We start from the raw sequence: 13,866 nt of genomic DNA on the forward strand, positions 1-13,866 counted from the left end.
CATTTTCACTACATCTTAGTAAGAAAAGCCATAATGCTATTTTTGAAGTAATTGTTTTACATTTTAAAAAGAGCACCATATAAACAAAAACTAAAATGCATGTAATATTCTTGCAGAACACATTCCATGTTCTTCCTGTAAAAGGACAGTAGAAGATCTAAAAGTAATAAACAATTCTTACATTTCTTGAAAACTTGCACCTCTGTTTTCCCAAAAAGTGACTTGGCCTTTTCATAATCATTAATAACCACATCATAATCACCCTTTAAAATAAAGAAACATTTTGAAGACTGTCAGTAAAGTATAATAAAGACATTTGATTAAGATAAAAAACATCTTAACTCTTAAAATTTATGACTTCTATAACCATAGGCACATAAATACTTACTTTACCTTTTGAATATTCCTTTCAATATTCAGAGGAAGGTTGAAAAGAAACTTAAATCGCTGAAGCACGTTGAGTGCATTTCTAGTGGAATCTGCCTTGTCTTTTCGACCTAATACTTCTTGAAATAATGTGTCCGCAGTATTACTTGCTCCTATTTTAAAAGGACAAAAAGAAACTTAGATCAAAACTGATTTTAATAAGAAATTGTATAACTAGGCAAAAGAAACAAAATTTTAAATTGCTATTGTAGCTTTACATTAAAATTCAACAGACTATTTTGAAAGTTCGATGTATGGAAATCTTTCATGGTTTGCTAAAATTACAATCCATTTTGCCTGATAAGTCTTTTCATATATTAAGAATATCCAATTAAAAACAGGCCTATTTACCAGGCCCAAGTAAATTTTCTAATGCAAACATATTTATTTTAGCTCTTTTTAAAATTTTGTAGCAATTATGGGCCCTTAGATTATGTCATTCAGACAATAGGTTAAAACACATATACACATAAGTAGTACATGCAAATACATTAAATTTCCTGGATTCAGTATCAATATATATGTTAATAAATAAAGTAAGAAAATACTTCTCAGAAAAGTGATTCAAAAGAAATATTTTAGAACTAATGTGGTCTCTTGGTAAAATTATCTCTATGTAGGATGCACAAAATATTACATAAGCAATTTAAAATGACAAAGTTTAACAACATTAATATTTCTTAAATCAGCTAATTCTTATAGAACTATATACAAACTAGCTATTTTATATGTGTGTGTGTGTGTATACACTTTTAACCTAAAGATTTCAAACTATATAAACCACTGTAATGAAAATAGTTGCCTTTTCTAAAGCAAAATTAACTGTACAAAAACAGTTCAACTTTTTCAACTTGTGATTTTTAATTAGCCACAAGGAAAGGGGAGAGAAAGGATAAACTGTTTTTGGCTGTTTGATCACTGCTCATAAAAAGTTCCTACATTATCTGGTCTAGTGACTATACTTTAAGCAAAGATGAAAAAATTACCTCAGTCTCACTGGGTGGCTTGCATGCCATTTTCTCTAGTCCACACTGTGGGTGGCCCGATCCTGTTAAAAGTCGTCTTTGTAACATAATTGTTTTATCTAAATAATGTTGAAATTCTGTTGAAATTTTAAAAGCCTGATATAAAAACTTTGTTTTGTTAAGCCAGCTCCTTCTCACTATGTTCTTTAATGTAGAACACTAAATTTCTACTGCAACATGAGAAAAAATATATTCCCTTCATGCCACCAAACCACATAATGGTGGCTAAATGAATACGTGAAATCTGATTAGGATTAACACTTTTTTTCTTCTAGGAAAATTTTTTATTAAGTATATGTTTATCAGTTAAAAATATAAGCTTCATGAACTGAGTTTTCATAAATGAATAGACACATGAATGGTACTGAATATTTTAAAAGTTGTGAGAAGTGGATGTTAATTAAATACCCAAGTACTTTTTTTTCTGAACAATGAAGGATTTGGGGGAAAAAATACAAAAGTCAAAATTAGATTTTTCTCAAGCTTATTTTAAAGGTAATAAAAAATACCAACTAAGAATTTTAACTTCTCTAGTAAATATGAAAACAAGTACAGGTAGAAAAATCTACTTATAACTAAATAAAATATAAACATTTTTATAAAGAAAAAAATTATAGAGAGAGACTATAAATTGTGAAACTATAATTTATTTATACAGTAAGTATGTAAGTATGAAGATTTTTAATGCACAGAGAAGTTATAAATTATGAAGTTATAATCTTAATTTATAGATAACTTCTATCCATAAATTATTTTTTGTTATGTATTTTATTGCACTCATAAAAAAGCTGGGGAGTTCATAATTCTTTGACTACTGGATGACTATATCCACTAATAAATAAATGAGAGCTATGAGACCAAGATTTATGCAAGTAGATAAAAATCACCAGCAGCTCACAAAATGCATTTAATGTCCCTATTCTCTAGGTATACCAACTACCAACAAGAAAACAAAACTACCCAACAGTGGTATTGTTCACACAAGAAGTGATTCCACAGGTAAGCCACCAGTCAGTCACTTACCCACCAACTCTCCCAAGCACAATCTCCCTGTACTCCAATCCATCCACATCCTCACTTCACCTTCTCACACGGAGAACACTCAATTTTAAGGCAGCTGGCAGGGGTTTGAAAATCCAGTGTGTAACCCACAGAACATATCTAACTGAACTACTTGGTCATGCAAACCATGACTCTGGCCTTATGGGTTGCAGAACAAATCTTGAGCTTACATCTACCAGCCCTGGGCAAGCCTAGATCTGAAAGGTGGTCCTTTCTCTGCACCAGGAGACTATCTCAACACCAGCTCACTGGACAGTGACTGTCATTATCACAGCCATAGAACAGCCTGACCACTAACAGCAATGCTGCTATATGTAATGACATCACAGCTGCCACTGTAGCTGCTGGGCCACCAGAGCAATAAAACTGTCCTCAGTGTAAGATGGGACAACATGGACCTTGAGGGCAAGACAGATATTGCATGGCATCACTTACATGTGGAAACTAAAAAAAGTGAACTCATACCAATAGAGAGAAGGGAGGTGGTTACCAGGGGTGGGGGAATGGGGGAAATGGGGAGAAGCTGATTGAAGGGCACAGCCTTCCAGTTATAAGATGAATAAGTTCTGGAGCTCTAATATACAGTATTGTGAATACAGTTAACAATACTGTATTATATACTTAAAATAGTTAAGAGAGCAAATGTCAAGTGTTGTCACCACAAAAAAATAATAGAATTATGTGACCTGATAGAGGTGCCAGCTAATGCTAAGGTAGTAATCACATTGCAATACGTAAGTGCACCAAATCAACATGCTGTACACCTTATATTTACAATAGACAATATTATAAGTCAATTATAAAATAAAGCTGGGGGGAAGGTGGAAAGAAAAGTCACTGTAGCACTACACACTAATTAATCAAACTCATACTTGCTTACTGATCTTATTTCCCATAGATTGAAAAAAAATTTAATTGTGTCAGGAACTCCTGTCATCTAGAAAAACTAGTTATGTAATTCTAATGCACTTTATAATTTCAAGCATGTTTAGTTAGAAAAACCATAATGCTTTCTCTTATTTCAAAGTGACCTTATGAGAATATAAGAAGGGATTTTTAACCTATGCTCTCTGCTTGACATGAGTTAGGGGAATGGGAATAATGCCTTCCACCCTCTACAAATACCCTAACATGATTTATACTAGGAATAGGCAAGTTGAATGAAATTAGGAAAGGAAATATTAAAGGATCTGAAATTTAAGGTAATTTTTAAATGTATATTTAAATTCATAGTAACAGTACGACTACCAAGAGACCTAACAATCTGTTATATGTGTCTTGGTTTCTCTTAACAGATCTTGGAAAATGACTAGATAGGCTGCCATCTGTAACATAACAATTATTACATGACTAAATTCACTACCAATAATCAAGGCTTGCTTACGAAGCCATGCCTGACACTGGAGTTCTACAGCACCACCTAAAATGCACGTAACTGAGACCTGGGGGATAAGAAAATGATAGAAATCAGCTCCTGCCGCCTCCAAGAGTGAACTGTCCCTCTTCTCAACTCCGCTCAGTCCTGTCAAGTTGGTAGCTTGAAATAAACCACAATGGGAAAAGTTAGACAAATGCTAATATTAGGGTTAATTTCCTTTTTCTCTCTCTTTTTGGGGGTGGTGATGGCGGTGATGTTAGTTGCTAAACATTTCCCAGCACACCATCGAGTAAAAGTCAGTTCCTATTCACACACTTGACACTCCATGGTATTCCTTAGTGTTTCAAATCCTTGGCCTTCTTTTAATTTTACACATAGTACTTGGGTGAAATAATCAATTCTGTTAATTCCATGACCATCTCTTTTGGTGACTGACTCCCAAATCTGTATCTCAAGATGTGTCTGTTAGCTTCAGACTTAAGCATTACTTGCATTTTCACTAGACATAATAATTCTTAAAATAAATTCACCTATTACAAAGAATTTCTTGATTCTGAGCAATCCCAAAGATAAATTGTCTTCTTGGGGGAGACAATTTGTTAACCCTCGCTGTTTTAAGGGACTCCCATGCAAGCACTTCTTGTGACATCCCAGTAACATCCTATAAAAGCAACACTGTCCCTAACAGCGGCCCTGAGGATTTCCCCTTTGGATGCATCCTGGTGGCAGGGCCGAGGAGGACAGCAATCAGGAGCGCATCAGCTTCCGGGGTCAGGCCAAAGGGACAGGGCACCAAGTCTAGGCTAATGGCCGGTCAGGCTTTGTCATGGAAGATGAAGGAGAAAAGAATCCTCTCAGACCCTCGGTTTACATGCCTTTGGGAAGAGCTGAGGAAGGGGAATGAAGAGAAAGAAGATGCCATGAAGGGAGAAAAAACGTTTTAGTGTCCATGGGTCCCTAAAAGTAGTTTTGGGAAGCCTTCGTAGGGGGCCTTAAGGCATACCAGATATAAAACATTGACTACTTACACTATGGTAGGAGCTATTCTAAAAACTAAATATTAACTCATCTAAATTCTTCTAAAAGTGTGTATTAATACTAAGTCCACTTAAATTTGCCATGTCCCCCATAAGCCAGGCACCATTTTTATCCCCATCCTGTAGTGCAGGCAACAGAAACAGAGCCTGTTCAGCTTGCTCAATGTAACACAGCAAGCAAACGGTGAGAACGGGGAAGATATTCATGGGCATGACTCACTCATGGGCAGGAATCTTAAATTCATGTTACATAACAAGAACTGAATTTATTCCTCTCCTCAGGCCCCAAACCTGTACCTTCTTCCTCCACTGTGGTCAGGAATCTGGAAGTCACTATTTACTACTTCCTTTTTCTTCCCTCCCACATCAAACCAGTGACGAAACACCGCCTTTGTCATCTCCTTTACACCCCTCACCTACCACCCCCTCTGCAGGCTGCCCTGCACCTTTTACTCCTGCATTACAACTGTAAGCTTCCAGTACCTCCCCCCGCCCCTGGCCTAGCTCCCTTCTAATCCACTCTCTGTACACATGGCAGAATGTTCTTTAACAAGTCCATAATATCACTCCCTTATTTAAAATCCCTCACTGACTCACCAAGAGTCTTCAGGATAGAAACCAATGCCACATACTGCACAGACAGCACGTCATGCGGCCTCCCCTCGCCGCTGTACACCGGCCATGCAAGGTCCTGGATCCTGGTTCCGGGACTGCAGGCTGCCTCCTCTCTGTAGGCAGTGCCTTCCTGCTTAGGCTGCTGCCCTTCCTGGGACCCACATGTATCCACTTACCTGCCCTCCCGCCAACCTGTTTGCTGGGCTACTTCCTGTTCCTCTGTGGAGGCTCTTGCGCCCTGCTCCTAATATTCTCTCCACCCCACTTTTCCACAAGGTGCCCTTGTGAAGGCTCCAGATGCACCCTGGGATTACCATGGCACGGCAGTGTCATGCCACAATTTGGTCACCTGCCTAACTGTCTGTATTTTCCATTAGATTACAAACTTATAAAGAATATGCAAGTTTTATCTTCATATACCTGGGATAGAAGTAACATACACATAGCACGTATATGCTCATTAAATGCTCACAGAGCCAGGACAAAAATCAACCTCTGAGTAAGTGCCTTCTACTTAGAAGAGGGATACAATACAGTACAAGCCTTGCTTTGCCCTGAGTGCAGGATGACATAAATGACCAACTGTACCAGCTGAAGCCAACCAACCACACAATCTTAATAATCAATGAAACAAGAACAGTTGTTCTGTAACTTAAAAATGTTTACCACAACATTAAAAACTCACTGTTGGTTATAAATGAATAAGAAAATTTTAAAAAGTAAAAATAATATTTTAGTACACTATAAAACAGTAGAAACATTGAAAATTCAGTGTGCTATTTTGTTCTGAAAGACAAAAATAGTATTTGTTTATTAGAAACACTGAAAATTCAAGTGTTCTACTCTATTAAAGAAAACTATCAAGATTGCTTGTCTTATTTTTTCCACTGTAAAATTTACAATATGTATTGAGCATCTTTTCTATGCTTTGTCAAATTGTCATACTACTTTCTAAGTTTACTCTTTGTACTGATCTCTGAGTGTCCCTTGAAACATCACTTCCTCTAGGACACCTTCATCCTCTCCTGCACACTCCATTCATCTCCACTGGTATGTTCCCTTCACTGAGTTCCTCTGGCTTCATAGCTTGAGTCCTGAGCAGTGTCACTGTTCACAACCCCTTTGTCAGCCTCTTCTTCTGTAACTCCAGGCATGTTAGATTTCAGTTTTATTTATATTGTCATTACCTTTTTAAAAAAAATCTTTTATTAAGCTATGATTGATATACACTCTTATGAAGGTTTCACATGAAAAAACAATGTGGTTACTACATCTACCCATATTATCAAGTCCCTACCAATATCCCAATGCAGTCACTGTCCATTAGTGTAGTAAGATGCCACAGATTCACTATGTGCCTTCTCTGTGCTACACTGTTTTCCCTGTGATCCCCCACACCACGTGTACTAAACCTAATATCCCTCATTCCCCTTCTCCCTCCCTCTGCACCCGTCCTCCCACAACCCTCTCCTCTGGTAACCACTAGACCCTTCTTGGAGTCTCTGAGTCTGCTGCTGTTTTGTTCCTTCAGTTTTGCTTCATTGTTATACTCCACAAATAAGGGAAATCATTTGGCACTAGTCTTTCTCCACCTGGCTTATTTCACTGAGCATAATACCCTCCAGCACCATTCATGTTTCTGCAAATGGTAGGATTTGTTTCTTTCTTATGGCTGAATAATATTCCAATGTGTATATGTACCACCTCTTCTTTATCCATTCATCTACTGATGGACACTTAGGTTGCTTCCATATCTTGGCTATTGTAAATAGTGCTGCGATAAACATAGGGGTGCATATATCTTTTTGAATCTGAGAACTTGTATTCTTTGGGTAAATTCCAAGGAGTGGGATTCCCAGGTCAAATGATATTTCTATTTTTAGGTTTTTGAGGACCCTCCATACTGCTTTCCACAATGGTTGAACTAGCTTACATTTCCACCAGCAGTGTAGGAGGGTTCCCCTTTCCCCACAACCTCACCAGCATTTGTTCTTAGTCTTTTCCATGCTGGCCATCCTTACTGGTGTGAGGTGATATCTCATTGTGGTTTTAATTTGCATTTCCCTGATGATTTGTGATGTGGAGCATCTTTTCATGTGTCTGTTGGCATTTGAATTTCTTCTTTGGAGAACTGTCTCTTCATAGTCTCTTCCCATTTGTTAATTGGGTTATTTGCTTTCTGGGTGTTGAGGCATGTAAATTCTTTATATATTTTGGATGTTAACCCCTTGTCAGATACGTCATTTACAAATATATTCTCCCATAGCATAGGATGCCTTTTTGTTTTGTTGATGATGTCCTTTGCTGTACAAAAACTTTTTACTTTGATGTAGCCCATGAATTCATTTTTGCTTTTGTTTCCCGTTCTTGAGGAGATGGGTTCAGGAAGAAGTTGCTCATGCTGATATTAAGGAGATGTTTGCCTACATTGTCTTCTAAGAGTTTTATGGTTTCATGACTTACATTCAGGTAATTGATCCATTTTGAGTTTACTTTTGTGTATGGGGTTAAACAATAATCCAGTTTCATTCTCTTACATGTAGCTGTCCAGTTTTGCCAACACCAGCTGTTGAAGAGGCTTTCATTTCCCCATTGTATGTCCATAGCTCATTTATCATGTATTAATTGATTTAATTGACCATATATGGTTGGGTTTATATCAGGGCTCTCTAGTCTGTTTCATTGGTCTATGGCTCTGTTCTTGTGCCAGTACCAAATTGTCTTGATTACGTGGCTTTGTAGTAGAGCTTAAAGTTGGGGAGCATAATCCCCTCAGCTTTATTTTTCCTTCTCAGAATTGCTTTGAGAATATTCGAGGTCTTCTGTGGTTCCATATGAATTTTAAAATGATTTTCTCTAGTTTGTTGAAGAATGCTGTCGGTATTTTGACAGGAATTGCATTGAATCTATGGATTGCTTCAGGCAGGATGGCATTTTGACAATATTAATTATTCCTATCCATGAGCATGGGATGTGTATCCATTTATTGGTATTTTCTTTAATTTCTCTCATGAGTGTCCTGTAGTTTTCAGAGTATAGGTCTTTCACATCCATGGTTAGGTTTATTCCTAGGTATTTTATTCTTTTTTGATGCAACTGTGAATGGAATTATTTTCCTGATTTCTCACTCTGCTAGTTCACTGTTAGTGTATAGGAATCCCACATATTTCTGTGTATTAATTTTTCAACTTTGCTGAATTCAGATATTAGATCTACTGGTTCTGGAGTGGATTCTTTAGGGTTTTTATGTACAATATCATGTCATCTGCAAACAGGGACAGTTTAACTTCTTCCTTGCCAATCTGGATGCCTTTTATTTCTTTGTGTTGTTTGATTGCCATGGCTAGGACCTCCAGTACTATGTTGAATAAAAGTGGGGAAAGTGGACATCCTTGTCTTGTTCCTGATCTTAAAGGAAAAGCTTTCAGCTTCTCATTGTTAAGTATGATGCTGGCTGTAAGTTTGTCATATATGGCCTTTATTATGTTGAGGTACTTGCCCTCTATACTCATTTTGTTGAGAGTTTTTTTCATGAATGGATGTTTAAATTTTGTCAAATGCTTTTTCAGTATCTATGGAGATGATCATGTGGTCTTTGTCCTTTTTGTTAATGTGGTGGATGCTGTTGGTGTATTTTCAAATGTTATACCATCCTTGCATCCCTGAGATGAATCCCACTTGATCATGGTGTATGATCCTCTTAATGTATTTTTGAATTTGGTTTGCTAATATTTTGTTGAGTATTTTTGCATCTATGTTCATCAGGGATATTGGTCTGCAATTTTCTTTTTTTGTGTGTGGTGTCTTTTTGTGGTGCCCTTGCCTGGTTTTGGTATTAGAGTGATGCTGGACTCATAGAATGAGTTTGGAATTATTCCCTCTTCTTCTACACTTTGGAGAACTTTAAGGAGGATGGGTATTAGGTTTTCACTAAATGTTTGATAAAATTCAGTGGTGAAGCCATCTTGTCCAGGAGTTTTATTCTTGGGTAGTTTTTTGATTACCAGTTCAATTTCATTGCTGGTAATCGGTCTGTTTAGATTTTCTGTTTCTTCCTTGGTCAGCCTTGGAAGGTTGTATTTTTCTAGAAAGTTGTCCATTTCTTCTAGGTTATCCAGTTTGTTAGTATCTAATTTTTCATAGTATTCTCTACTAATTCTTTGTATTTCTGTGGTATCTGTAGTGATTTTTCCTTTCTCATTTCAGATTCTGTTTTATGTGTGTACACTCTCTTTTTTCTCAATAAGTCTGGCTAGGGGTTTATCTATTTTATTTTCTCGAAGAACCAGCTCTTACTTTCATTGATTCTTTCTATTGTTTTATTCTTCTCGATTTTATTTATTTGGGCTCTAATCTTTATTATGTCCCTCCTTCTACTCACTTCAGGTCTAATTTGTTCTTCCTTATCCAGTTTCGTAAATTGTGACTTTATACCTCTTATATGGGATTGTTCTTCTTTCTTGAGGTAGGCCTGTATTATACTATACTTTCCTCTTAGCACAGCCTTGGCTGCATCCCACAGATTTTACGGTGTTGAATTATTGTTGTCATTTGGCTCCATATATTGCCTTATCTGTTTTTATTTGGTCATTGATCCATTGGTTATTTAGGAGCATGCTGTGAAGCGTCCATGTGTTTGAGGATTTTTCATTTTCTTTGCATAATTTATTTCTAGTTTCATACCTTTGTGGTCTTAGAAACTGGTTGGTACAATTTCAATCTTTTTGAATTTAACTGAAGCTCTTTTTGTGGCCTAGTATATGATCTACTCTTGAAAATGTTCCATGTGCACTTGAGAAGAATGTGTATTCTGCTGCATTTGGGTCTAGAGTTCTGTAGATGTCTGTTAGGTCCATCTGTTCTAAAGTGTTGTTCAGTGCCTCGTGCCCTTACTTATCTTCTGTCTGGTTGATCTGTCCTTCAGAGTGGAGTGGAGTGTTGAAGTCTCCTAGAATGAATGTATTGCATTCTATTTCCCCTTTTAATTCAGTTAGTATTTCTTTCACATATTTAGGTCCTCCTGTGTTGGGAGCATAGATATTGATAATGGTTATATCTTCTTGTTGGATTGACACCTTTATCATTATGTAATGTCCTTCTTTGTCTCCTGTGACTTTCTTTGTTTTGAACTCTATTTTGTCTGATACAAGTACTGCAACTCCTGCTTTTTTCTCTGTATTGCATGAAATATCTTTTTTCACCCATTCACTTTCAGTCTGTGTATGTCTTTGGGTTTAAAGTGAGTCTCTTGTAGGCAGCATATAGATGGGTCTTTTCTTTTATGCATTTAGTGACTCTATGTCTTTTGATTGGTGCATTCAGTCTATTTACATTTACAGTGATTATCAATAGGTATGTACTTATTGCCATTGCAGGCTTTAGATTTGTGGTTACCAAAGCTTCAATGCTATTACAAACACAATCTAAAGGTTCTTTTCTTTTTCTCCTTCTTTTTCTTCCTCCTCCATTGTTTATGTATTAGGTTTCATATTCTGTACTCTTTGTCTATCCCTTGATTGACTTTGGGGACAGTTGATTAAATTTTGCATTTGCTTAGTAATTAGCTGTTCTACTTTCTTTGCTGTGGTTTTACCACCTCTGGTGAGAGTTATTAAACCTTAGGAGCACTTCCATCTATAGCAGTCCCTACAAAATAGACTGTAGAAATGGTTTGTGGGAGGTAAATTCTCACAGCTTTTGCTTATCTGGAAATTTTTTAATCCCTCCTTCAAATTAAATGATAATCTTGCCAGACAAAGTAATCTTGGTTCGAGGCCCTTCTGCTTCACTGCACTAAATACATCATGCCACTCCCTTCTGGCCTGTAAGTTTTCTGCTGCGTAGTCTGATGTTAGCCTGATGGGCTTTCCTTTGTACGTGATCTTATTTCTCTCTCTGGCTGCTTTTAATAGTCTGTCCTTATCCTTGACCTTTGCCATTTTAATTACTATGTGTTGGTGTTGTCTTCCTTGGGTCCCTTGTGTTGGGAGATCTGTGCACCTCCAACACCTAAGAGACTATTTCCTTCCCCATACTGGGGAAGTTTTCAGCCGTTATCTCCTCAAAGACACTTTCTATCCCTTTTTCTCTTCTTCTTCTGGTATCCCTATAATGCAAATATTATTCTGTTTGGATTGGTCACACAATTTCATTCTTAGGGATCCTTTTTTCTCTCTGTGCCTCAGCTTCTTTGTATTCCTCCTCTCTAGTTTCTATTTCATTTATTGTCTCCTCCACCGTATCCAATCTGCTTTTAACATCCTCCATTGTGCACTTCAATGATGGGACTTCCAACCAGAATTCATTCCTGAGTTCTTGAATATCTTTCCATACCTCCATGAGCATGTTAATGATTTTTATTTTGAACTCCCTTTCAGGAAGAGTCATGAGGTCCATGTCATCTTTCTCAGGAGTTATATTAATTTTACTCTGATCCAGGTTCCTTCGGCGTTTCATATTTGTATATGGTGCCCTCTAGTGTCCAGAAGCTCTACCCTTTGGAGCTCCTCAGGCCCTGAAGCAATATCAGGGGTTGCAGAGGAGTGGTATTGGTGTCTGGTGGCAGAAAAGAGCTGTTTCCTGCTTCCCAGCTGCTATGCCTGTCTCCAGTGCCTGAACCAGTGGGCTGGGCACACAGGTATGAGCCAGTATGCTTTGCATTTGTAGTTGCTGTAGACAGATCTTCCCTCTGGCTGGCCTAATGCCAGGGTAGGGTTTGCTGATTTGTGATCCAGGTGGAGTTAGCCGCGAGAAAAGTGCAGTATACTGCGTATCATGGAGGGGGTCCTTGGAGCTGTGTAGCCAGCCGGGGAGCTGGAGAGCCTGAAGATCGTGAAAGTTCCCAACCTGCTGGGCAGAGCGCACCTGGACAAAATTGTCAGGAAGTCTCTCAGACTGCCCGCCTTTCTTTTGTCCCAGAGCAGCCGGATATGGATCCCTGCTCTCCACAAGTGGCTAGAATCTCAGTCTCTCCAGGAATTGTGCCTGTCTTAGCTTTCCAATCCCCTAATCATGAGAGTATCATAAAAGCACCATGAAATGTAGGTTTGTGCTCCCAGATCTCTGGAATTAGGTATTCAGCAGTCCCAGGCCTCCACTCCCTCCCTGCTCCTTTTCTCTTCCTCCCACCAGTGAGCTGGGGTGGGGGAAGGGCTTGTGTCCCACCAGGCCACAACTTCCATGCGTTACCCTGTTCCATGAGGTCTGTTCTTTTCTCCAGGTGTATGTGGTCTGGCGCAGTCCTCTTTCCTGTTGCTCTTTCAGGATTAGTTGTATTAATTATATTTTCATATTATATGTGGTTTTAGGAGGAAGCCTCTGCCTCACCTCTCACGCCACCATGTTTAATCCTCTTACCTTTTGTTTTTTGATGCACTCTCATTTTGGGCCAATCCTCTTTTGACTATCCATTTCTGTAAAAATGTCATCTGAGTTTATATCTGGGAAACAAGGAGGCCACATAACTACACACACACTTTGTTTTCTGTCGTGAACTGATAGCACATGTGTGGTCACCAGTCACCGAAAAACTGAAGTTAGAGATGAAGTCAGTCACTGATCATCTTGCACATCTGTTTTTTACAGAGTGATCTGTGGAAGAACTAACAACCAAGTTTGTATTTCATATAATTATGGTGAATATATACCATGGTAGCTGAAATCTGAACCATGTTGCTGGTGAACAGGTGTAGTTACCTAAACTGCGGTAACTGAAATTCATGCATATCAAAATCATGCACAGCAAGGTCTATCTGTAGTTTAAAGGACAAAATTGAAGCCAGATTTCTTGATAAAAATCCCATCTCTGACACTTACTATTTAAATGACCTTAAGTAAAATTACCTTAATCTTACTAGGCTTCAGTTTTTTCATCAATAAAATAGAGATAAGAGCAAAAACCTGTGAGGACTAAATGTATAGAATGGTTAGAGTAACAGGTGACCCTTAGTGAGGACCGCATGAAGGACAGACCTGGCTGCTAGTTGTTAATAACAGCACTAGCTGTTACTGCCACAGCTGCTGCTACAAGTACTTATACTAAATTGTCTATATCTGTACTATCTAATGTGGTAGCTACTAGCCCCATTTGATTTTAAATTAAATTAACTAAAACTAAATAGAAATGTAATTCCTCAGCAATAAGCACATTTTAGGTGCTCGAAAGAAGTTCTACTGGACAGTGCTGTTCCCTATAGTTGAATAGGTAAGAACATAAAATTGGATATGTGAACTTAATATAATTAATAGTCATCCCTTCATCATTGGCTTGAAATCAAGAAACACGTCATCCCTTCATCACTGGCTTGAAATCAAGAAACACGTC

At 37.8% G+C, this 13,866-nt stretch overlaps 1 protein-coding gene across 4 annotated transcripts in view; it reads right to left on the reverse strand.

Moving 5' to 3' along the window:
• EXOC2 (exocyst complex component 2) overlaps positions 1-13,866 on the reverse strand; it is a 237,394-nt gene that overhangs the window by 116,119 nt on the left and 107,409 nt on the right. For all 4 annotated transcript variants that reach the window (XM_037011057.2, XM_073224459.1, XM_073224460.1 and 1 more), the window contains exons 8-9: positions 394-539; positions 182-263 (exon numbers count right to left, since the gene is read on the reverse strand). In XM_037011057.2, the coding sequence (XP_036866952.1) occupies positions 182-263; positions 394-539 (228 nt within the window). The remainder of the gene's footprint in view (positions 1-181; positions 264-393; positions 540-13,866) is intronic.

The sequence above is a fragment of the Manis javanica genome, chromosome 16, assembly GCF_040802235.1.
Source record: "Manis javanica isolate MJ-LG chromosome 16, MJ_LKY, whole genome shotgun sequence".
Classification (NCBI taxonomy): domain Eukaryota; kingdom Metazoa; phylum Chordata; class Mammalia; order Pholidota; family Manidae; genus Manis; species Manis javanica.